At 37.0% G+C, this 24415-nt stretch overlaps 2 protein-coding genes across 7 annotated transcripts in view; one reads left to right on the forward strand and one right to left on the reverse strand.

The window, feature by feature from the left end:
• Positions 1–6549, reverse strand: part of nfe2l1a (nfe2 like bZIP transcription factor 1a) — a 15778-nt gene extending 9229 nt beyond the window's left edge. The window contains exons 1-2 of one of the 2 annotated variants that reach the window (XM_051713667.1): positions 6443–6549; positions 5014–5609 (exon numbers count right to left, since the gene is read on the reverse strand). In XM_051713667.1, the coding sequence (XP_051569627.1) occupies positions 5014–5535 (522 nt within the window). In that variant the 5' untranslated portion in view covers positions 5536–5609; positions 6443–6549. Of the gene's footprint in view, positions 1–5013; positions 5644–6442 lie in introns of both variants that reach the window. The other variant, XM_051713666.1, reaches the window with a different exon arrangement.
• Positions 6550–8249: 1700 nt separating this feature from the next.
• On the forward strand, positions 8250–23668 carry copz2 (COPI coat complex subunit zeta 2). 5 transcript variants are annotated; one of them, XR_007898893.1, is made up of 12 exons: positions 8250–8342; positions 11755–11823; positions 13207–13291; positions 14578–14669; positions 16356–16411; positions 18636–18713; positions 19185–19236; positions 20211–20390; positions 20991–21029; positions 21707–21739; positions 22822–22889; positions 23121–23668. XR_007898893.1 is itself a non-coding variant. In XM_051713680.1 (10 exons), the coding sequence occupies exons 1-10, from the start codon at positions 8325–8327 to the stop codon at positions 22867–22869; spliced, it is 570 nt and encodes a 189-aa protein (XP_051569640.1). In that variant the 5' UTR covers positions 8250–8324; the 3' UTR covers positions 22870–23668. The 5 variants fall into 5 exon arrangements, 3 of the variants coding, with proteins under 3 accessions (XP_051569640.1, XP_051569643.1, XP_051569642.1); XR_007898892.1 differs by lacking the exon at positions 21707–21739 and having other exon boundaries at positions 22822–23668; XM_051713680.1 differs by lacking the exon at positions 20211–20390 and having other exon boundaries at positions 22822–23668.
• The last annotated feature ends 747 nt before the right edge of the window (positions 23669–24415 follow it).

The raw sequence follows: 24415 nt of genomic DNA on the forward strand, positions 1-24415 counted from the left end.
TTAGTGTTAAAAAAAAACTCCTTGAGCTCATTTTCTACATAAAATAATAGTTTTAAGATTTAAGCATTTCAATTTCATAACAAAATTCCATCGAATTGAATTGACTCACCCTTAAAAAAATAAAATTGAAAAACCTAAATATTTTAAGTATTATTATTTTAATTTGGTTAAAAACATGCAATTGAATTTGATGGAATTTTGTTATGAAATTGAAATGGTTACATCTTTAAAAAAGGCAAAAGTGGAAGGTCACGTGACACCATGCGAGGTTCGGACGTGTGAACGGCGAGCTCTGCGCACTTTGCTGGTTTTTATACTTTTTATGTCATAAACCGGTGAGATTCGATACACCCTGATTCTTAACTGTTCAAGGAAGAAAATATGCCAAAGAATTCAAAATCCTCGGGCTCTGGAGACATTTAAAGACACTTACGTGCTCAAGCTGAAGCAAATTTCTGAGATCATCCGATAAAGATCTCGTGTTACACGAGGCGAGGAGTAAAGGAAGGCTTTCTTGGAAGAACCACAACATTTTCTTGTTCCCAGACTTTGCAAATTCGTCAAGAGAGAAACGTGATCGATTCAAGGAATGCAAGAAACATCTTACATCAACGGAAGTTCACGTTTGCACTGATGTTCCCGGCTAAATTGAGAATAGATACTAAGGATGGCCACAAAATATTTACATGCCCACAGCAATGAGTAAGTCATTGTATGGCGCTCGCTTCGCAGCTGAGTGGACTTGACTCACTGAATATTCCCTTGACCGTCCGAGGAAACTGGGTGCCTTTCTTGTTTCTTTTTGTGCTGGTTCTGCCTAGTGGCTGGAGTTTGTTTTGTGTAGTAACACTCCTTTGAGACAGTTTGTGGATGAATCTACACGTTCTTTGTGTTTATTCTGCCTATTGGCTGGAGTTTGTTTTATAGATTATGTAATTCTGTCACAAAATCTGTATAGAAACACCGGAATTGAGCAATCTGATGGCAAAGTTGTAGGCGTACATGGACTTTTTGAGGGATGGATGCCGGTTGGCGCTGTCGTGCGTGGAGTTAATGCGCACGTTTTTTTTTTCTGTTTGTTTGGTTCTGGGGGAAGTTTTTTTTTTTTTTTTTTTACCCAATTTAGAATGCCCAATTCCCAGTGCGTTTTTAAATCATCATGGTCGCGTAGTGATTCGCCTCAATCTGGGTGGCGGAGGACGAACCTCCGTGTCTGAGACCATCAACTGCGCATCTTATCACATGGCTTGTTGCGCGCGTAGCCACGGAGACATAGCACGTGTGGAGGCTTCACGCCATCCACCGCGGCATCCACTCTCAACTCACCATGTGCCCCACTGAGAACGAACCACATTATAGCGACCACGAGGAGGTTACCCCATGTGACTCTACCCTCCCTAGCAACTGGGCCAATTTGGTTGCTTAGAAGACCAAAATGTCAAGTTTTCTTAAACGAAAGAAATATGATATAGTGTTTCTTCAAGAAACACATCTTTCCCCACAGGAAGCTAAAAAATTTGGGAAGATATGGGGTGGGCATGTTTTCTTTAGTGCTGGCTCAAGTAAGAGCAGGGGAGTCATTACATTGATAAGTAAACATCTACAATTCAAATGTCTCAAACAGAGTAAAGATAAATTAGGAAGATTCATTATTGTTTTAACATTAATTCAGGGGCAAATGTTGATTTTGGCTAATATTTACGCACCTAACGCGGATGATCAGGGCTTTTTTATAGATCTTGAAGGGATGTTGCAAGCCGCTGGCACCCCTCATAATATAATATTGGGAGGAGACTTTAATCTTTTGATGGACTCAGTCCTTGATCATAGTGAAGCAAAAGTGTGTAAGCCCCCTAGAGCAACACTGATGCTTCTCAGGATGTATAAAAATCTTGGTCTTACAGATATTTGGAGACTTTTGAAACCATCTGGTAGGGACTATACATTTTTTCATCAGTCCATAAGATTTATTCTAGAATAGATTTTTTTTAATATATCTCAGTCCCTCATTTCATCTGTTGTTGATTGCTCAATTGGAAACATTTTATTCTCAGATCACGCCCTGGTGTGTTTAGAGGTGTTGCCACATATGGAGAAAAAGAAATCATATAGTTGGCGCTTTAATGTATCACTTTTGCAAAATCCTGATTTCCAACAAATGTTAAAGGCTGAAATCAATGTTTATATGGAGACCAACTGGTCCTCAGTATCCTCTGTGGGCATGGTTGGAAGGCACTTAAGGCAGTTCTTAGGGGTCGGATCATACAGTATGCCTCATTCATCAAAAAATCCAAAGCACGAGAACTCGTGGAGTTGGAAGGGAATATTAAAAGTGCCGAGGCAGAGCTGAATGTCATCTGATGGCCTCAGACAATTGACCCAATTGAAATACAGATATAATACAATTTTGTCATGGAAGGAGGAGTTTTGGCTATTCAGGGCAAGACAGTCATACTTTGAGTCGGGGGACAAAGCAGGAAAGCTTTTGGCTAGATATATAAAGCAGAGAGAGTCTTTTTCTACCATTCCCTCAGTGAAATCTGCTGGTGGTGAAATTTTTACCTTGGCCATTAATATTAATAATGATTTTAAAGAATTCTATCTTGATCTCTATAGTTTCATGTCATCGTCTACTGATGAGGATATTAGAAATTTTGTGGAACCTTTAGAACTCCCTAAACTGACGATTGAGCAAAAAAATTATCTTGATTCAGAGATAACCTTGGAGGAGCTTGGCAAGGTAAATAAGGCCTTGCCTACAGGCAAGGCTCCAGGGCCAGATGGCTTTGCCACTGAGTTTTTTAGATCTTATGCTACAGAACTGGCTCCACATTTGTTAGATGTTTATACGGAATCATTAAAGAATGGAAAACTTCCGCCAACCATGACGCAAGCCCGGATCAGTCTGATTCTTAAAAAGGACAAAGATCCAAGTGAGTGTAAGAGTCACCGTCCAATTTCCCTGATCCAGCTAGACGTTAAAATATTGTCAAACATTTTGGCTAATCAATTAAGTAAAGTTATGACATCTCCTATACATATAGATCAGGTGGGGTTTATTCGGGGCTGCAGTTCTTCTGATAACATCAGGCGTTTCATCAATATCATGTGGTCAGTGGCGAATGATCAGACTCCGGTTACTGCCATCTCACTTGACGCTGAAAAGGTGTTTGATATGGTAGAATGGAATTAAATTTTTACGATTTTGGAAATGTATGGGTTTGGGAGTACGTTTATTGGATGGATAAGGTTACTTTACAGACACCCGGTAGCGGCGGTACAAACAAATGGATTAATTTCCGATTATTTTACTATAGATAGTGGCACCCGGCAGGGTTGCCCTCTTTCCCCATTATTGTTCCGTCTTGCCCTGAAACCATTAGCAGCCGTGATAAGAAAGGAGGATTATTTTCCAGGGGTTGTGGCGGGAGGCTGCTTTACGCAGATTATATTCTATTATTTGTCTCCGACCCTTCTAGATCTATGACTATCTAGATCTTCCACAGAATTATTAATTCCTTTCCTAAGTTCTCGGGATACGGAGTTAATTAGTCTAAATCCGAAGCTTTGGCTCTGACAGCGTACTGCCCGATAACGGCTTTTCAGCCGGGCACCTTCCAGTGGCCCAACAGGGCCTTAAGTATTTGGGTATTTTATTCCCAGGAAATTTGTGTGATTTAGTTAGAATTAATTTTGACCCTTTAATAAAAAGGTTTTCGAGCGATGTGGGCAGGTGTGCTTCATTACATTTATCGATGATTGGGAAGCTTAATGTTATTAAAATGAATTGTATTCCAAAATTCAGCTACCTGCTACAGTCACTCCTGCAGATGTTTCAAGCAATTTGATAGCATAGCGAATTCCTTCATTTGGAATGGGAAACGTCCGAGATTACATTTCAGTAAGCTGCATAGGCCGATTGACAAAGGTGGGCTAGGCCTACCCAAGATTTTGTTTTATTATTATGCATTTGGTCTCAGATATTTGGCTCATTGGTCACTTCCACCTGAGAGAGCCCCTGCCTTGTTTGTATTGAACAGGAAGTTCTTGCCCCTATTTTGCCATTGCAAAGCCTTTCTATCAAACTAACCAGAGAAGTTAAATTACACCCCGTTATCTTGCATTTGCACTCGGTATGGACAAAAGTGTCCAGAGTGTTTAATTCAGACATTTATTTAAATGTTGCCTTGAGCTTATGGCTGAACCCCAAATTATGTATTGATAAGTCCCCTTTCTACTGGTCAGAGTGGATTGTGAGGGAGGTTAATACACTCGGTGACCTATATGAGAGTGGAGTGTTGAGATCCTTTGAAAATTTGGTTCAACATTTTGGGATCCCCAGATCTCAGTTTCTTAGGTATTTACAGCTGCGCCACTTGCTCTGTACTATTTTTGGGAATAGCATACACCCCCCTAAAGCGGCAGATACTCTGGGAGTGGTGATTACTGCTTTTGGAAAAGGTCATGAGGCATCAGTGTATTACTCCCTGCTAATTCAGAGTCTGGGGGACGGAGCTTCAACTTCTCTCAAGAGATTATGGGAGAAAGATTTAAATTTGGTATTGGAGGAGGGAGAGTGGGCTAGGATTCAAAAAAATGTCAAGTCTGCATCTAGAGACGCAAGGGTGCGCCTTATTCAATTCAAGATTTTACATCGATGTAGTGGGGGTTAATTGTTGATTCTTTGTATATATGTTTTGTTTTTCTATGTTCAATATGTGAATCAATCAAAATTGTTAATCTGAAAAAATAGGCAAAAGTTAGATACAAAAAAATATGTTAATTAAATGTTCACTGGCTGTTTTGCACATGTAATTGTCAAACGTTATTAACTTTTAAAGGCTCTGAAATGAATCACTAATGATTATTCAACCTTGCATGGAGGGTGTTGCTTGCACCAACTTCCCTTGCACAAGTATTTGCTTGAACTATTATGCAAGAAACCACAAAACAGGTTTCATCCAAAAATGCTGTTAATACTTTTGGCTTCATTTTTAAAAAATTTTTTTTTACCTCTTTAATTAGGTCATCGTGGTCTGAATTGTTGAGGCCTCTTGACATATGCCCCAAAGTGCCTAGAGTTTCATCTTCAGCTAAGTCATATCCCAATTCTCCTCCACTTCCCAACCTCATGCTTAGCTCTGAGGAGTCCTCCACATCCTCAAGTCCGTCATCCTCCACAAGGAGGCCCATCTGGGCCGAAATAGATACTCCATTCTCAGGCTCCCTGTGGACCAACCAGGCTTCCAGCTCCGCTGCTGGCACCTGCAGACGATCGAGGGATCGCACACAACTCAAGAGCCTGCGGGTTGTGAAGAACCCATCTAGGTCTATGCTCTTTGGATGTAGGTTACATCCATCCAGGATGTTTCGAAGATTGTGGAATTGGGTCTGAGGTATAGCTGAACTCGGGTCCAAAATGATTTCGCTGAGAGGGGGCAGGTAAGGATCCACGTCCACATGCATCCCAGCCAGACTGAGAACAATAGCCACTTGAATCAGGCCCTCTGTGAGGTACTTCTTCAGGTCCAGCATGGCCCAAACCAATGCCAAGAGCAAAGAATGAGCTTAGATGGTCTCAGCTTCAATGAGTGTGTCTTTGTGTCCAGCTTAATAGAAAAAAAAAAATAGTTGCATAAAATTCTGAAACAGAAAAGAGTAATGTTAGGCTATCATAATGTACCTATTTTAAATGAATGTATGATGCAGTTGGATTAGTTAATGCATACACATCAGGCAAAAGTTCCAAACATGAATGAACTATTTTCAGTTAGTTCTAATACACGTTTGAAGAACTTATTTAATTTACCAAAGGAAACAAAGTGGCAAAATGCAGGGCTTCGCGAAACTGCGTTGTTATACGATAGCACGCGACAACACTCATATGCGCAAGGACCATAAACACCATTCATCAAAGCATGACACTCCGCTGACCTACTTCTTCAGTATTTCTAAATAACAAGGAAATGGTTTATTTGAGTCACGTTATGATGTAATCAAAATGTTTCACATGAAATAAACATTCGTGTTCCAGGGTGTTTAAGGTTTTCTTAAAAAAACGTTAATGGTTATAAAAAAAAGAAAACCTAAAAAGAACGTTCCTTAAACGTTAGGAGTTGGTTCCCAAATATAACCAACACTAACGCAAGAGGAACGTTCTGTGTTTGCCGGGTACACAGTGGATTATGAGTAATGCAAACATATACACATTTACAGTGAGCGGCACAGTCTTTCTTGCCACATTATTAATATCTTGTAAAATATTTTACTAACTCAAACATTTTATGTGATTTTAAGCGTTTTAGAGGAACAGTTTAAATGCGGATAGTATCATAATAAAGCCTACTTGTTAGACATTCAAAACAGCTCGCGCAGTATGAACTCAAAACGTTTGTTTTTATTATTATTTATAGATAATGTAGTTAATAAAACATTACGTTACCTTGTCCTTGGAGAGGGTGCAATCAAGAAGTGAGAGCAGGTTATTCTGAATCGGAGAACTGTACTGTGCGCGTTTTTATGTGACATGTAAGTGGTGGAAGGTCTCCACCCTTTCTGACGTGATTAAACTTTCGGTTTACATTCAGCAAGACGACACACCATTTGACAGAGTTTGGGGGACGTGTATGCTAATTTTATGTCTAAAAATAGCACATCAAATGGTATTTATGGTCATTTCTATGGAGGAGGGATCTATCTATCTATCTGTCTGTCTGTCTGTCTGTCTATCTGTCTGTCTGTCTCTCTCTGGATCATGGGACAAGTGTCACAGGATAACTGACAGACATCTAAATCTATAACTGCTCAGAATTCATTAAAACAAGAATACATGTAATAATAATAATAATAATAATAATAATGTAAAAAGTCATAATTATTCTATTTAAAATCATTATTTTGCTAAATCACAATAATGACATAAAAAGTTAAAATTATGACTTTGTATCTCATAATTATGAATTTTATATCTAAATTATGACTTTTAATCTTATAATTACGATTTTTTTTTTATCTAGTAAATATGACTTAGAATCTCAATTTTTACTTTTTATAAAAATTGACTTTTAATGTTATAATTATGACTTTTTATCTTGTAAATATGATTTAATATCTCATGATTATCACTTTTTATATCACAATTATGACTTTTTATTTGATAAATAAAAATTAAATAATTTGTCTGACAATCATGATACTGGTCAGAACCTAATTTTTTATATGTTTGTCCCCCAAATTTATGACCGCCCCATCGCCCAAAATATAAAGTCTGGGGCAAAGAAAAATGTTAGTGCCCAAAACGTCACACAAACAACTCTGAACCTTCTTCAAAAATCAAAATTATGACTTTTAATTTTATAATTACGATTTTTATCTAATAAATATGACTTAGTATCTCAGTTTTTACTTTTTTATAAAAATTGACTTTTAATCTCATAATTATCACTTTTTATGACTGTTATAATTATGACTTTTTATTTGATAAAAATGACTTAGTATCTTTATTTTTACTTTTTATATCATAATTTTGACTTTTAATCTTATAATGATGGCCTTTTATCTCATAAATATGACTTAGTATCTCATAATTATGACTTTTTATTTGATAAATATGATTTATCTCATAATTATGATTTTTTTATCTAAATTATGATGTTTAATCTTATAATAATTACTTTTTATCTCGTAAATATGACTTAGTATCTCATAATTATGACTTTTAATCTCATAATGACTTTTTATCTCGTAAATATGACTTAGTATCTCACTTATGATTTACTAAAGCTCGAATTGGCTTTCACAGATGGAAGATTTCACCTTTACTATGACATTTTAATAAAGAGTTTATTTACAGCAAGTTAAGCTTTACCCCCCAGTAGCCCTGCTCTGAACCTTTTCACAATTACTGCCCCATGTCGCGCAGGGAAGAGGTGATGTTAATGAATTTGCCTACAACAGCCTTTCATTATCTATTCATTACATATCGTGTTGGCTCAGGTATATCACACCCATGTCAGGCACACATAATAAAAGTTTCTCTGCAAAAACGGTTTACTCATTAGAGCAAATGGCACGACGCCAAAAGCGATTCACCCCGATTCACATCCCAAGACTGACTTGAACAAACGCGACAGCAGATGAGACAAACTAGCGCACATTCAATGCATCCATTGTGGCTCCAATACAAGAGCAATCCTGGTGTGTTCGAGCCAACATGGCGGCTGCAGGGCTTTAGTTGCAGATCCGCCCCCTGTGAGTCAGAAGGTTCTAGGAGCGCTACAGTAATGACAGCTCAAAGCTGTCCACGTCAACACTGAGCTGCGACAATGGACTCCGCGGCTTTGGTAGGATATTTGTTCATTTTATTGCTATTTTTAATTTATGTTACTCATTATCACGCAGACACAGTAGATCGACTACTTTGGCAGCTGATGCACAGTTTACGTCTTTGATTCTATAAAGAAATATGTTTTTTAAAAGCAACTATTTGCGCTTTATATTAAAGTACGGCTTACCGTGCTAACTTGGAAACAGTACTATAAGACACACTCCAGTTTAAAACTCATGGAAATGGATAGAATAATGTCATATTACAAACGCGCGTGCATGCATTTTTGTCTCGCGAAAGCGAAATTTAAAGAAACCGATCCGGTTTCTTCGCCGAGCGAACGCAGAGGCAGATGTATGGGAGCAAACCATAACATTTTGTTTTTAATATGGCATGCGAACAATGAACTGTTGATACATTGTAGTGATCGTATGCGAATATAGCGAGGTTCACTTCATTCTTGAGATTTTACGGGTTTGTTTATGGCCACTTTCCACTTTTGGTCAGTTTGCTCGAAAAGTTTATCCGTCTAGTAATGGAAAGATGTGGGTTTTCAGAGTGGGACGTGGATGCCACGTCCTCGATGCGTCTCCAAAATCCGCCGGAGCCGAGCGCGCGCTGCCTGGATGGTGCGCGTGATTGATTCCACAGGTGGATACTTGGAGCAGATCAGTGTTATTACTTGCCATGACCATTTTAATAGTCTTACGTGTTGACCCATATAGACAACACCTATCCTAGTGCTAAAGATCTGCAGCAGTCGCAAAGCAGCAGCACCACTAATTTGGAAGCAAAGGACAGGGGCAGTTCACGCGTAAATCCTCCTTATAAAAGCTACACGCGGCGCCACGAAAGCAGTTGTCTCGATATATATATATAAAAAGAAAAGAATATCGGCTGTTGTAATTATAGTCCCACATGAACATGAAAATGTATATCAGGGTAAGTCTCTTGCTGGCATGGTGTACAGTACAACTAAGAACCATGGTATGGTAGCTTGATGTTAAATATGTATTTAAATTAATAAGTGTCATTAATGTTCCTGTCATTAGGATACTATGAAAATTGTTAATACTTTATAATTACTCTAATTAATCAATTAATACTTAATACGCAATCAACTGTTAAGCATTGTACAGCTAAAATGAGTGTAGTCATATTCACGTTAACACATTATCTTTTATTACCATATATAGTCTACATAAGAATTAATGGTTATTTATTTTATTTGTGTACCATAATGTGCTTTTCTGTGTAAAGTGAAATTGTTTTCCTACTTAGAAATATAAATGTAAATGCATTGACATCACGAGAATAAGGCACCATTGACAGCAGTAAAAGGCAAAAAAAAAAAAAAAAAAAGTTTAATCGCATACGTTAAATTTAAATGTGTATATATTTACGTTTAGCAGGGAAATACATTTACAGAGCAAATTATGGTTACTCCAGGGATGCTTGTGCATCAGCACTAGATGCTGGAAATGTCCCGCCCCCAACTAAAACGGATAATATGATTGGTTAGCAAATATCCAATCGCGTCTGAAATGAGCGTTCTGATTGGTTGATCAGATTAGTCGGACTGTCTGTCTTGCCTCTGCCATCAGTTGCGCTCCTGCTGCTCCATCCGCGTTTAGAGAGAAGCTCAGGACACTTTTTAAAATAAAACAAAAAAACACAGTCACTCAGCGGTGCTGCGGCATCGCATTAGTAGATTGAAAGTTCCGGGTCAAAAGCCTACTCGTTGTTCTGGCGGCCATACGTGTCATCATATACATATACAATATATATATTATTAACCCTTAAATGCATGGGTATTTAACCAAACATTATTACATACTCAAATCTTTAGAGACCTGGCACATATATCTATTACAAATGAATATACAAAATGCTCAGGTAGTGTACATTTTTTAAAGCATTTTCAAGACAATTAGAAAATAATAGAATGGAATATATTCTGATAAATGTTGACTTGATATATGTTTATTTTTCATATATCAAAGAGATGATGCAACAAACTAGGATTTATTACTTCCACACTGAAATTTCACGAGACGCTACTTGCTGTCAAAAACATATTGAGCTACACATAAACCACACATTATATATACATTTTCTCAAGCATTTATTGTGTCTAAATAGATGCACAACTTACATAATTTCAGTAATACACCCAAATGACAATAGCCAAATTACTCTGTTCACATGTTACACTTGCTATAGTTTACTTCCATGTTGTTTCTTCATCAAAATGCAACATCAAATGTAAATCAAGTCAATCACTGAAACATCAGCGCCACCTTGAGTAAGAAATAGCATGAATAGCGTGTATGTGTACATGCATATGGAAACAGTGGCGGAGCAAGGGGGTGGCCAGGGGTGGCCTTGGCCACCATGGATTGAAGCCTGGCCACCCCCTTGGCTACCCCACTCGCAATTGCCATTTTTGGGCACAAGACTTAACATGTACTGCCCGAAAATCTGATCACTGGCCCCTGCCCAGCCACCCCTGTGAAAAACTCCTGGCTCCGCCCCTGTATGGAAAACTGATAATTCACCACTGTCACACAGAAAATCAACATGATTTAGTAGTCATTTGTATTGTAATAAATAAAGAAATATATTTTCTGTGATGGTTAACATACATAGATATTAAATAATCATAAAATTATGATTTATTAAGCAGAAAAAAAGGCGACACTATTACATATCTCGGGTCTTGACCCGGAAATTACCCTATACACTTTTGGTATTTAAGCAATTAAAAACATTACATGTTTTTTGCAACAACAAAAAATTATATTCATAAGAGAAAGGTTGAGAAAACTAAAGAGGTGTGGGCATAACTCCAAAAAATGGATGAGGTGGAGGTGTGGGTGGGGAGGGGTGGAATGAGGTCCCGGGTTATTAAAGACCCGAGGTATGCTTTTAAGGGTTAAACAGAGCTTGTAGTAGTTAAAGAGTCTTTGAGGACACTTTTTATAGATGGATTTGCATGTTACAGTTTACCAAAGGAGGAGTTTACCTTGTTTGGCCCTCAAGGTCCGTATCGAGACTGACAAACCAGACGCAACGACAAACAGAATCCTCCTTCATAGTCTGCAACCAGATGAATTAACAAGACATTTTTCCTTCTGTTCACCTGGCTCAAGTTCTGTGATACACTCAGACTTTGAATCAACGGCAGTCAGTGCATGACAGAACTTTGGCCCGGATGGACACAGTGAATGGAGTGGAGACTGAGAGCCAGACAGACTCTTTTTATACTCTTTTGTCTGCCTTGTCTGATCATATTCCTTTTGTCACATTAATGACATTTTTAGGATTATGATGAAGTATATTTGAAGACTATTTTTGACATCTGTGATCTGAAAACTTTGCTAATGATGAATGCTGAATGGTTACTTTAATCTTTTATTTTCAATCAGGAACCAACGCTGTACACAGTGAAGGCCATCTTCATCTTAGACAATGATGGAAACAGACTGCTTTCAAAGGTGCACAGCCACAGTCTTTACTATTCCAATATTCTGTCATTTCAGTTTATTTTTTAACATTATTTGGACATGTTATGAATCAGTTAATATCATTATCAAACTACCCAATACATACAGTATTTTATGTTTTGGAGAGTTTCTAAATGTCAAAGTAAGCTATATCAAATAAAAAAAAAAAATGGTTGCAGTGGTCATTACAAAATGTATGTAAATGTAACCGATCCTGCTCGACCTGCTCTGAACGGGATTTGAACCGGCGTGGGAGGTGGGCATGCTAACAAGGAGGCTAAAGGCAACAGCCTCTAGCATCAGTCGCTAGTGCATCTCTTGAGGCCAGGGGAGTGAGGTTTATACACTGCATAGCTGGCTACCGTTATACTCACCCCCTAAACCTCACTCTCACCTAGGTCATGGCACCACTGTAACAGGCTCTGCTTGACCCACTCCAAACGGGATTTGAACTGGTGTCTCCGGCATGGGAGGTGGGCGCACTAACAATGAGGCTAAAGCTTCTAGCGTCAGTTGCTAGTGCGCCTCTTGAGGCCAGGGGAGTGAGGTTTATACACTGCACAGCTATCTACCAGTTGGCTACCGTTACATAAACATGCAATTTTTTCATGTTAATAAACATGAAAAATGTCCAGTTTCCAAGGTTGTAGTATGCAGTAAGGACTTGGACCACTGTAGAGTAAGAACCAGTCAGAAAAAAAATCTCTACTTATTTAGAAATAGTAAACTTCATAATAAACTTTTTATTGGAAAATTATTCTAATCTAAATTGAGTTCTAATCAAACTAAAAAATTAAGGCTGAAACATACTCTACACAAGTACGTGAACGCGGATGCAAGTACTTGGCCACTGCATTGCCAACGCACAGTCTGGTTGAACATGCTTAAGGTGCGTTCTTGAGTTACCGTGGTGGGAACAAACCTCAGTACTCAAGGGGGCGATAGAGTTACCTTCAAATGTCTGTGCCATTAAACTGGATATGATATTCTAGTAAGTTGCTATAAATATATTGACTTCAACTTACTTGCTCAGCAATGTTCTCTTCAAACTGTTGGTCCGCCTTGAAAATAGTTGACTTGAAAGAGAAAACTCACAGTAGAAGCAGACAGTTCACACTAATCTTGCTATAGCGCCCCTTGTGGCAACGCTGAGAATGCAACACGTACTTGCTTTGGGTTATGAATTGCGCTTAACTCTGCAAGAAGCTACATTTCCAGGAGCAAGATTAAGCACCCCAGCTATGTACAGCTTTAATCAGTTTACCTAGAAAAACAGACACAAAATATGTTTAGACATGAAAATATGGAAATATGAGTTCTGCATTATGAATTACTATTAATATGCAATAACAAGTGATAACTCTGCAATTTCAGTACTATGATCCAGAGCTCTACCCCTCCATTAAGGAGCAGAAGAATTTTGAAAAGAACGTCTTCAACAAAACACATAAGGCCGACAGTAAGTTTATTAAGCAGCCCTCAAATGGCATTTTACTAACTAACACTGCAAATTGTTTTGCTTTCAGTAACAAGACCTGATTGACTTTATGTTCTATCTCTCAAGCTTTTCTCTTCAGTTCAGATCAGATCGCTATTACCTACAAATTCAGTGGAGCATGCAGAGATTTTATTGTGCTGATTAAGGCCAGCTGTTCCTTAATCTCTTCTATTATATAAAAAAAGAATCATCCCATGCTAGAACCAGATTTGAATCAAGCTCCAAAACTATAACTGCACCTTTGCAAGGTTCCTCCAGGGCCTGTAGATCAGATTACTAACAGGGTGGAGATCCTGTTCTAACATTCAGAGCTGTTTCTCTTTGTTCTGTCTCTTGCCCTGTGGGGTGAAGGAGTATGACACCAGGACAACAAAGCCACCCTGATCCGTTCACCTGTTTAGGTGTTAACTGTTTTTAATGTGGTCAAAATACACACCTGTATTTGTCTCATGAAGGTGGAACCGGTGAAAGGTGAAACTGTTTGCCGCATTTAAATTTCTTGGAGTTGTTCTTGCCTCTAGATTTCATTTCAAGAGATAGTCTTAAGTACGAATATATTAGTGTTTGTGTAGGTCAAAAGAGCCCGATTTGGCTTCCGATCTGCAGATGTAGTGTTGTGATTCATATGAAACTTTTATAATCGGACACCTGGACCTTTTAAACATAGCCTACGAAAATAAAACACTGAAAGGGGATCAGCTTTCTTGGTTCATACTCATACAGTATATAACAGAAAAAACTGAAACCGATCCTATATTAGCACTCATACTCGTACTTTTTATGCAAACAGCACTCTAACATTGCTTTGAGCTGGATATTGCAGTACAGTCTCTATGCACTAACAAAAAAGTACTATGGCACAATGCGGTAACATGGTTATACTATGTTTTTATTTTGTACATATACAATGGTAATATCATGGTATTTTTTTAAGTACGTAGAGTACCTTTTAAAAAACAGATGTTAATCATTGAGTACCATGGTATATATCAAAGTACAATGATATTATAAATTTATACCATCACTGTACCATAGTACTGTCACAGTAATTGTTTGAAAGGGTGGTCTCAGCCATTATCATGTAGTCAGTGTATTTATGTAATAATATATGTAGATTATAAAATATTTATATATACTGTATATATTATATTATTATTTATGAATAATAATTAAAATATATTTATATATAAGATATAAATAATGATAAATCTTGTGATTTTTGAAATGAAATCTTTCTCTGTGTGCAGATGAGATTGCCTTCTTAGAGGGAATGACGATAGTCTACAAGAGCAGCATAGACTTGTTCTTCTATGTAGTTGGCAGTGCTCAGGAGAATGAGGTAAGTTACAGATGAGCTGGCCTGTGATTGGTTGAAATGTTGTCCATACTCCAATCACCAGGATTCCCATGGTCATGGAAAAACTGGAAATATCGACAAATTTTAAAATGGTGTTTTCCAGGCCTGGAAAAGTCATGGAAATTAATATAATTGTCAAAGACTTGGAAATGTATTATACTTTGCTCTGAAATATGTTATCTGCTACATATTGCTCTTGTGTAGAGTTTGTGTACTGTAAAACGTCAAAAGTTATGAAGTTATGTCTGATTTGTGAGCAAATCGTTTGTCAAAATGGTTCACTAATAAAAAAAAATAAAAAAAATATGAAATCATATTTCACCCAAGTTGTGAGCTTGCAGTCTGAATTGAATGTGGTGGCATAAAAAGAGCATGTACCATGAAATAACAGCAAAACAACACATCTGTGTGTTACATGGTTCCAGCTGCACTCATTAACAAGCACAGCATGACTGGTGTAGTCTGATGCGTGAACAAATGACTCTTAATTTTAATAAATCGCTACAGATGACTCGTGAGTTATGGGTTTGAATCAATTTGACGAATCCTTCACTGAATGAACTCACTGAATCAGTCAGAGCAACTGCTTTAAAAATCTGATTCACTTACTGAATCGTAAGTCTTTGCTTTCAGTCATGTCATGAAGGTTTGGGAAACTTAAATCATTCATTACACTTGGAGGCCTGGGTAGCTCAGTAGTAAAAGACGCTGGCTACCACCCCTGGAGTTCGGTAGTTCGAATCCCAGGGCGTGCTGAGTGACTCCAGCCAGGTCCCCTAAGCAACCAAATTGGCCCGGTTGCTAGGGAGGGTAGAGTCATGTGGGGTAACCTCCTCGTGGTTGCTATAATGTGGTTCGTTCTTGGTGGGGCGCGTGGTGAGTTGAGCGTAGTTGCCGCGGTGGATGGTGTGAAGCCTCCACACGCACTATGTCTCCGTGATAAGCCATGTGATAAGATGCATGGGTTGATGTTCTCAGACGCGGAGGCAACTGGGATTCATCCTCCACCACCCGGATTGAGGCGAATCGCTACACAACCACGAGGACTTAAAAGCACATTGGGAATTGGGCGTTCCAAATTGGGAGAAACAAAAACAAATTATTCATTACACTTGTTCGTGATAACATTTATTTAAAAATACACATTTGCAACTGGTTTTTTTTGCAATAACTGTTTTAAATTTTTTCAATACATACATGTTAAACATTTAATTTAAATGAAAAAAAAATCAACATTGAATATTACATTTGTTATCAAAATAATTATAATATAGGCATATATATATATATTCAACCCACAGAAGATGGCGCTTAGTTTGACACCCATGTCTAAATTATTCATAAAAAAATGGGTCTGAATCTAAATTTATTTTTAAAAATCCTTATTCAGTCCACAAATTACTAGAAAGTTTATGGAAAAGTCATGGAAATTAATTGGTCAAAAAGTGTGGGAACTCTGAATCACAGATTACATCACGAATCATGAATTTTCATATGACAGTGATTCTTAATGACCATTATGAATAATGATAGACAACTTTAGGCATTTGGTTATTTTTCGTTTGCAAATGAGCATGTTGATATAGCAAAAAGAAGACGGGCACACATTTCAACCCAATTATCACTTTGTCACTGTTTCTCTCTCTTTACATATTTGTTTGACCCCAGCTCATGCTGATGGCAGTGCTGAATTGCTTGTTTGAGTCTCTCAGTCAGATGCTCAGGTGAGTTCATGCTCCAATATCTGCAGAATTTGAGACCATTAAAGGAAAAGCAGTGAGGCCTGTATGTTTTTTCCTTTTTTATTTATTCAAGATATTTAAGAGTAGTTCCTTTGATATCATTAGCAGTAGTTCACTCTTGTCATTAACACACACTCTTTTTGTTCCAAACCTGTATGACCTTTTTTTTTTACTTCTGTAAAACACTAGATGTTACAGAAAGTTAGCCTCAGTCACCATTCAATTTCATTGCATCTTTTCCGAAACAAAAAAAGTGAATGGTGATTAAGACTAACATTCTACCTAACATCTCTTTTTGTGTTCCACAGATGAAAAATAGTCAGAAAGGTTTGGAACAACATGAGGGTGAGCAAATGATGACACAATATTCAATTTTGAGTGAATTATCCTTGTAAATTTGCCACATATGTGCTAGTCTAGCTAGCCATAGGCTAGTGATTTTAAGAATTCTCATCTGGTGGAGTGTCTATGCATGCACGGCACAAATGGACTCCCCCGACCATCCTGTTCTGTAATCAGCATCCTGTGCATGCTTGTTAGTGTTTACTAGAACTGTATACAAGTCATTATAAACATTAGAATGATTTTTAAATAAGAACAGGTAAATTTGGACCTTAAAGAGATTAATTAGATTAATGAGAGTCTGTCATCATTTACCCACCCTCATGTTGTTGCAAACCTGTATGACTTTTTTTTCTTCTTCTTCTTCTGTGGAACACAAAGGAGATGTTAGTTTCAGTCAACATTCATTTTCATTGTTTTTTTTCTTCTTCTGTACAATGACTACGTTATACATGGGTACCAGAAAGCAGTTTATTGCGAGAAAGTGGCATACCCGTTTACATGCACTGTATAAGCAGCGTACACTTTACTCTTTACAACGGCTTGAGGCTGTCTACACTGGACAAGTCAAAGTGTACATTCTAAACTGTTTATTTGTATTGTTGGTAGGAGTAGTGCCAGTGCATGCAGTGCAAAATAACGGAGGCCGTTGACAAGGCGATTTTGAGAACAAAGTTTCTTTGACATGTCAATAAATTATGATTAGGCACAGCGCAGGAAAGCTGTCAATTAGTCAGTTCGTTTGAAGAAAATAAGGTAATTCTTTATAAATCATCCATGGATTTAAGACTGCTTCCTCTGCCTGTAGCTGAACATGTCCCAAAGTTCATCGTTGCCTCAAGTAGAGACGGAAACATGACTACAGGAAGGGAAACTTACCTGACTTGTGTTTAAAGCATAACACCTTCTCCTCTGAGCTCTGAAGGAGCAGATTGCTGACACCCAAACCACCAAAGTGAAAATAATATATTTTATTGGTCAGATTTTCTAAACACAAATTAATTGAAAGGGGGACACAGTAACGTAAAGCTACAGCGTGATAATGAGCAGTTTTGATTGTTTGCCACGGACCGATGCACTCCGTCAAACAGGAACAATGCAAATATGTTTGTATATTTACAGTAAATATTTTAATGCATTTATTTATTTAATGCACATACATTGTTAAATAAACAGGGGAATGAACGTTTCATAATTTAAATAACGTTTCCGTCTCAGTTTATGGAACCCCTTCTCTGAAGGGTTTGAAGGGGTTGACTGCACGCCACTGCTGTCTAAGCACATGCGCACTCAAAAACCTGTAACAATGCTGGTTATGCATTTACATGGCCACATAAGCTGCATTTTCCAGGAGAAACCCAGATGTGTTAAACTGCTTTCTCTTAATCCCTTAAACGTTGTAAGGAAATTGACGTTCTTGTTTACATGACGTTCCAGAACACCGCTTTCTGCCAAAACCCTGAAATAAGTCAGAGCTGTAGCCTAGCGGGCTGCACTCATGACATGTGGCGCTGATGCATCGTGGGTGACCTTAGTTAGAGTCCTGGCTTGTGAGGTCCTTTCCCAATCCCATTCCCACTCTTCTCCGTGTCACCTCTCTACTTTCCCTATCCACTAAAAAGCCAAAAGGCCATAAAAAAACCCTGAAATAAACTGTTTTCTTAAGTGCATGTAAAGGTCAATGAAAATGTCATTCTATGCAACATCTCCTTTTGGTTCCATGGAAGTAAAAAGTCATTTGGGTTTGAAACAACATGAGGGTGAGTAAATTATGAGAATATTCATTCATTTTAGGGTGAGCTATCTATCACTATAAGTAGACTGAAGCACCATTTAAGTGAGATACCTGATTCTCATCTAACAGGAAAAACGTGGAAAAGAGAACTCTGTTGGATAATATGGATGGGGTTTTCCTGGTGGTGGATGAGATCATCGACGGAGGGTAAATGGATACTTATCCTCCTTGAATCAATACTATGAATAGCAGTGACACACATATGTGCTTTACTTTACTGCACATATAGTAACATGAAATGTAATAACTGAATCTCTGTTCTCAGAAATAGTATATTATAAAACAAATAGTTCTGGTCCTTGATGCAGGTGCTTAAATACACAATATAGTAACAGTTATGACACCAAACACGTGTTCACCTAGCTTCTGTGTTGCATCACCCATAGAGGCCAACTATTAACCTTAGTTTACATGTCTGGGGCTATTTTATAAAAGTAATAGGGCTCTCAAGGTTGTGCTTTTATATAACTATAATTACAATTATTAATGTAGCACAGCCTCTCATACGTTATTGCTTGAATCTGACTTGGAGATCATTATGATTCAGTGGTGGGATTATTAAGTATTGACCAAATTCATGACCTTCTATGGCCATATGTTGCTTTTATACGTGTGCAGGGTGATACTGGAGAGTGACCCCCAACAGGTCATTGAGAAGGTCAACTACAGGGTAAGAGACTGAATAAAAGAGAAAAACATCACTGAGTAATGAACTGCTTCTTTTTGTACATCTAGGTATTTTGCTTCAGAATGCTCTGGCATGCTTTTGATACAAAGGGAAAGATAAAACAATTGTAGTCTCTCTGTCTGTCTGTCTCTTTCACTCTCTCTCTCTATCTCTCTATCATGCATGAATTGTCCAAAATCCATCCATCCATCTGTCTGTCTCTCTGTCTGTCCATCCATCCATCCATCATGAATTGTCCAAAATTCCACACTCTGTTTTGATTGTTGAATAAGTGCATCATCTGGGTACTTGTACACTTATTTTTGTTGCATTTTCAGTATAAACATACTACAAAAGGGCATAGAGTAGTGCAGAAGTGTGTGGTTTGGGACACACCTATACTGTTTGACTAGCTAGCAAGCTGTTTGTCTTCATGTAATCAAACCTCAAATTTTAAAAAAATAGTTTACGGCTTTGTTTCAAGCCAACATCAAAGTGTATCTATTTCTGTTCTATTGGGTTCTTTTTGGTTTAATTAAACAGAATTAAATTTGTTTGAAAGAGATAATTCACCCCAAAAATTTAAATTCTTTCATCATTTACTCACCCTAATGTTATTCCTAACCCGTATGACTTTCTTTCTTCTGTGGAACTCTAAAGGAGATTTTAAGCAGAAGTCTCAGTCATCATTCACTTTCATATTTTCATTATATGAAAAAATATATGCAATGAAAGTGAAGGGTGAACAGGGTTATCAGTCCCTAACATTCTACCTTACATCTCCTTTTGTGTTCAATGGAAGAAAGAAAGTTGTACTGGTTTGGAACAACATGAGGGTAAGTAAATAATGACAGAATTTTATTATTAATTTTTTTATGAGAACTACACCTTTAAATTAGACATCATCCAACACTAAATTGTCCCTTTTACTTTAATAGACACACATAGACTAAATGTCCCCTCTCTTGCCCTGTCAGTGTGAGTCGGAGCAGGCATATGGCTTCGTTCTTTTCGATTACATCACTGGTAACATGGAGGGCCAAGGAGAGAAGCGACAGCTCTTGTAGTTCTCCTTCAGCCCCCCTCCCTCTCTCCCCTCCACTTAGTGATGATGGAACGAGAGAGAGAGAGAAGGTTGAGGGTGAGAGAGTGGGCAGGTAACTGCATGGCATGCACAAGCGTGTTTAAACCTCAAAAGAGGAACATCTGTAATAGAGGCAGCCAATCAATATCAAGAAAAGGTCTCGGCATGCTCCCTGACAACTGACCATAAACCTTTTGCTGTGGAGTGGAGGACACTGAGTCACATCTCTGACTTATGCTCACATAAACTCACTCAATCGATGACTGGGCTTGATTTCTGCGTAATATGTTTCAGTCCAGACTTCTGACTTATGGTTTATGCTGTTCAGTTGCAAGTTTTTTTATTTTTTATTTTTTTTACTCCAGTGTTTAAAGACTTCATGGGTTCTCTAATTCTGCAGCATTAGGACACTGTTTTCACTCATTAGTTATTTCTGACAACAATAATAGCATTTTAAAGCTGTGGTGTGTTGTTGATATTTAACCCTTACACTTAAGTATAGAGTACCTGCTTCAAGGATATTGCACGATATTTGCAAGATCCAGACATATCGTGCAAGATCCTTAAAGCAGGTACTCTATACTTAAGTGTGAGGGTTAAATATGTCTGGCTTGTTGCAGTATGTGTTTAGTTATTTGTTTTGTAATTTATGTCTATACTTTTGTTTTTACAGGTAGATGACAATCCTTTATCAGAACAGAGTGTGGCACAGGTACAGACAGAAAAATACATATAAATATACAGTACACATTTACAGTAGTAATAGTACTAATCTTTATTTATCCATCTGATAGGGGATAAATAAAAAAAGTTGTTTTGGACTAAATTATTTTGGAGTAGATTACGACAACAGAACGCACAAGAAAGTGCAGATACACAAACAGTAATTTGTGTTCTTTTGAACTCTTAAAGGGACAGTTCACCCCAAAACTATATATATATATATATTTTTTTTCTTTTTTCTTCTTCTGTCATTATTTACTCACCCTCATGTTGTTCCAAACCTGTATGACTTTTAGACAGAATGTTAGCATCAGCTACCTTTCGCTTTCATTGTATGGAAAAAAAATGCAGTGAAAGTGAATGGTGACTGAGGCTAACATTCTGTCTAACATCTCATCATTTGTGTCTCACGGAAGAAAGAAAGCCATACTGGTTTGAAACAACCAAATGACAAAAATGAGTAAATTATGACAATTTTGTTTTTCTTTTTGAGTGAACTATCTATTTTAACATCTTGGATTGTAGTGAAACTTTGTTTAAGCTCACAGTCTTGTCTCATGGCCATTGAAACATGTGAAATTTCTGCTTCTGTCTAACTGTCCTAACACATGCTCTGATTTCACTGCCTCACTCTGACTTTTGCCACTAACTCTCTCACCTTGACAGCACATCACTGAGAAACTCGCTCTCACCACTAATGTAAGTGCATTAGGGCACACTAAGAACAACATAAACACACACACACACACACACGTTGGTGTAGCTATCCTTATGAGGACTCTTCATAGACATAATAATTTTTATACTGTACGAACTATAGATTATATCCCCTAACCCTAACCCTCACAAAAAACATTCTGCATTTTTACATTTTCAAAGAAACATTGTTTAGTATGTTTTTTTTAAGTGATTTGAATTATGGGTACACTAGAAATGTCCTCATAAACCACATTTATAGCATAATACCCTTGTAATTACCAGTTTGCAACCTAAAAAAATTTCCTCGTAAACCACCCAAACCTACACACAAACACACACACACACACACCTATGCTGAACTATCCATGCATGCATGTGTATGAAGGCTGTCACTTGTATATATATCTTTTGATTTTTCTCTGATTGTTTTATTTTTGTATTTTTAGCTTTAATTTAAATTTTGGGTTAATCTTTAAATCTTGATGTTAATGTGAAAGTTAAATCCCTAGTCCCATAGTTATGGCGCCGCAACGAACCTATAATGGAGGATCTCAGGAGTGTATTCGTCGTGTATTGTGGTCTCCATGCGCCCCCTCGCGGACATAATACAAAACTGCCAGATTACGAAAGTGTTATCAGTGCGGCTCTCATTATTGCTCTAAAATCGTTACATACATGCATGCATGCATACATACATTAAAATAATAATAATAATAATAATAATAATAATCATAAAAAAACAACAACTTTATAATTGCATTTTAATTTCATTACTGTAAAAAATACTATATAGCATAAGAAATTAAATTAATTATTGTGGTATGAATAAAAGACGATTTGATTTGAACTGTGGGTCTTCTCTTCACTTTTAAATATAGATATATCAAATCCATAAAAAATATATTTTATTAATAGGTTAATAATAAATCAAACTTCCCCTCATAAGTTACATTGAATTTCAATTGCAGAGCAGTTTTATTATTATGTTTGAGGTGTTTTATAGTTATTTGGACTATCAGCAGTAAAGGATGCTGCTAATCTCCGAGTCCACTTTTATAACAAAATACTATTTTATTTTTCAGGTGTTACATTCAGCAAAGGAGCAGATCAAATGGTCAATTCTGAAATAGGTCAAATACTTTTGGTGAAGGTATCTGTAAATTATTAAAAGGGAAATTTGAAGAAATGTCATTTTTATTTGAATGAGTTGTTGATATAAGAAGATCAGTTGCAGCACATGTTTAGTGTTAAATTTGAATATTATATATATTTTTGTCATATTAAATTAGGCCACTTTTCTCTCTCTCTCTCTCTTTTTTTTTTTTTAATGATATGAAATGTAAAAACATATTTGCCAATCAAATTATGAATGAAATATCAGCTCTGTAATGCAGAAATATTTGTCTATTTCCAAAGCAGTTTAAAGCAATTATGTCTTTTGTTTTTTGTTTTTTTTAAACAAACCTAATCTGCATATACTGTCTACGGATACATATTTTCTTTTACACTGTCAGAGAGATACAGTCACAGATCAAAGCATGCAAATTGTCTTTTCTGTCATTTTTATTAATCACAATTGTACAACCTTTTGTCAATAAAATGCAGAGCTCTGTTACACTACAGCTATAATCAGGCCTATTTTGCTATTTTATAAATGATTGTTTATTGTTTAAATGAGAGAGAGGCAATATTATGAGATAATAGCATGTAGCTGAAATGATAATAAGAATAAAAAAGCATTTTAATTTGATGCTACATAATAACCGAAAGTAATAAATGATTGAATATGTTTTATTGCCTATTTAAATGTAAAACTGTGTAAACTAATTTACGCAGAATATGTTTAATTTCTGTAAAACGTGGTTTGAAATAATTATGCACGAACGTGCATCATGTCACTGACAAGTAATAAATATGGTTTTTATAGCATTTATCGGGTCGTTTCTCTCTTGTTGGGTCAGTCAAATGCACGCCATTGATGCCGTTTTTCCATTGGTGAGAGAGGAGGTCTTGTGGACCAATCATATTCGCTTAAACGTGAATATTCAGTATAAACCCACACGTCATCAATTTTAATAACGAACGAAGGTGTGGCTTGCTCCGCTATTGGATGCCGCAGGCCAATGGAAATCGCTATGCTGAATCTCCACCTACATGCATAAACCAATGGGGTGTCGTTTGTGGAATTCTCCACATCTGATTGGTCGCAATTAATAAAGGTGGGCGTTGACCATTGAAAGCCGCAAAATCCAATAGCCAATCACATTTTACTCTTTCTGTTCTGTCGAATTAGTGCTGTTAGCCAAAAATTAATCTTAAAAATTAACTTCTGCAATTATATATCTTTACTTAGCCAACTTTATGACTTCTAACTGGGTTTATGAGCTGTTAATGTAGAGTTAAATAAATGAGCCTATACTGTTTTCCCGTGCTTGTTTTACATAAAACTGAGAGAGGTAACAACAACAACATTTATATAAAGAAATAGGTCTAAATAAATAAATAAAACCACTCGTAAAATGTCGATATCACCGGCAGCAGGCGAAACTCGTGAGTTATTAATTTTAAACATAAAGCAGAAATTATTTTTTCCTCATAATACCAGCAAAACCGTTTGTCATAACAGAAATATAGGCCAGTTCCTATTAAATACATTAAAAGTCCACCTAAAGTTGT

The sequence above is a fragment of the Myxocyprinus asiaticus genome, chromosome 13 (assembly GCF_019703515.2).
Source record: "Myxocyprinus asiaticus isolate MX2 ecotype Aquarium Trade chromosome 13, UBuf_Myxa_2, whole genome shotgun sequence".
NCBI classification, from domain to species: Eukaryota; Metazoa; Chordata; class Actinopteri; order Cypriniformes; family Catostomidae; genus Myxocyprinus; species Myxocyprinus asiaticus.

Bases quoted from the DNA above. Each gene is read 5' to 3' on its own strand.
- copz2 (XM_051713680.1), top strand. The intron at 14,670-16,355 runs GTAAGTTACAGA...GTTTGACCCCAG, and splicing joins GCAGTGCTCAGGAGAATGAG to CTCATGCTGATGGCAGTGCT. The intron at 21,030-21,706 runs GTACAGACAGAA...TCACCTTGACAG, and splicing joins CAGAACAGAGTGTGGCACAG to CACATCACTGAGAAACTCGC.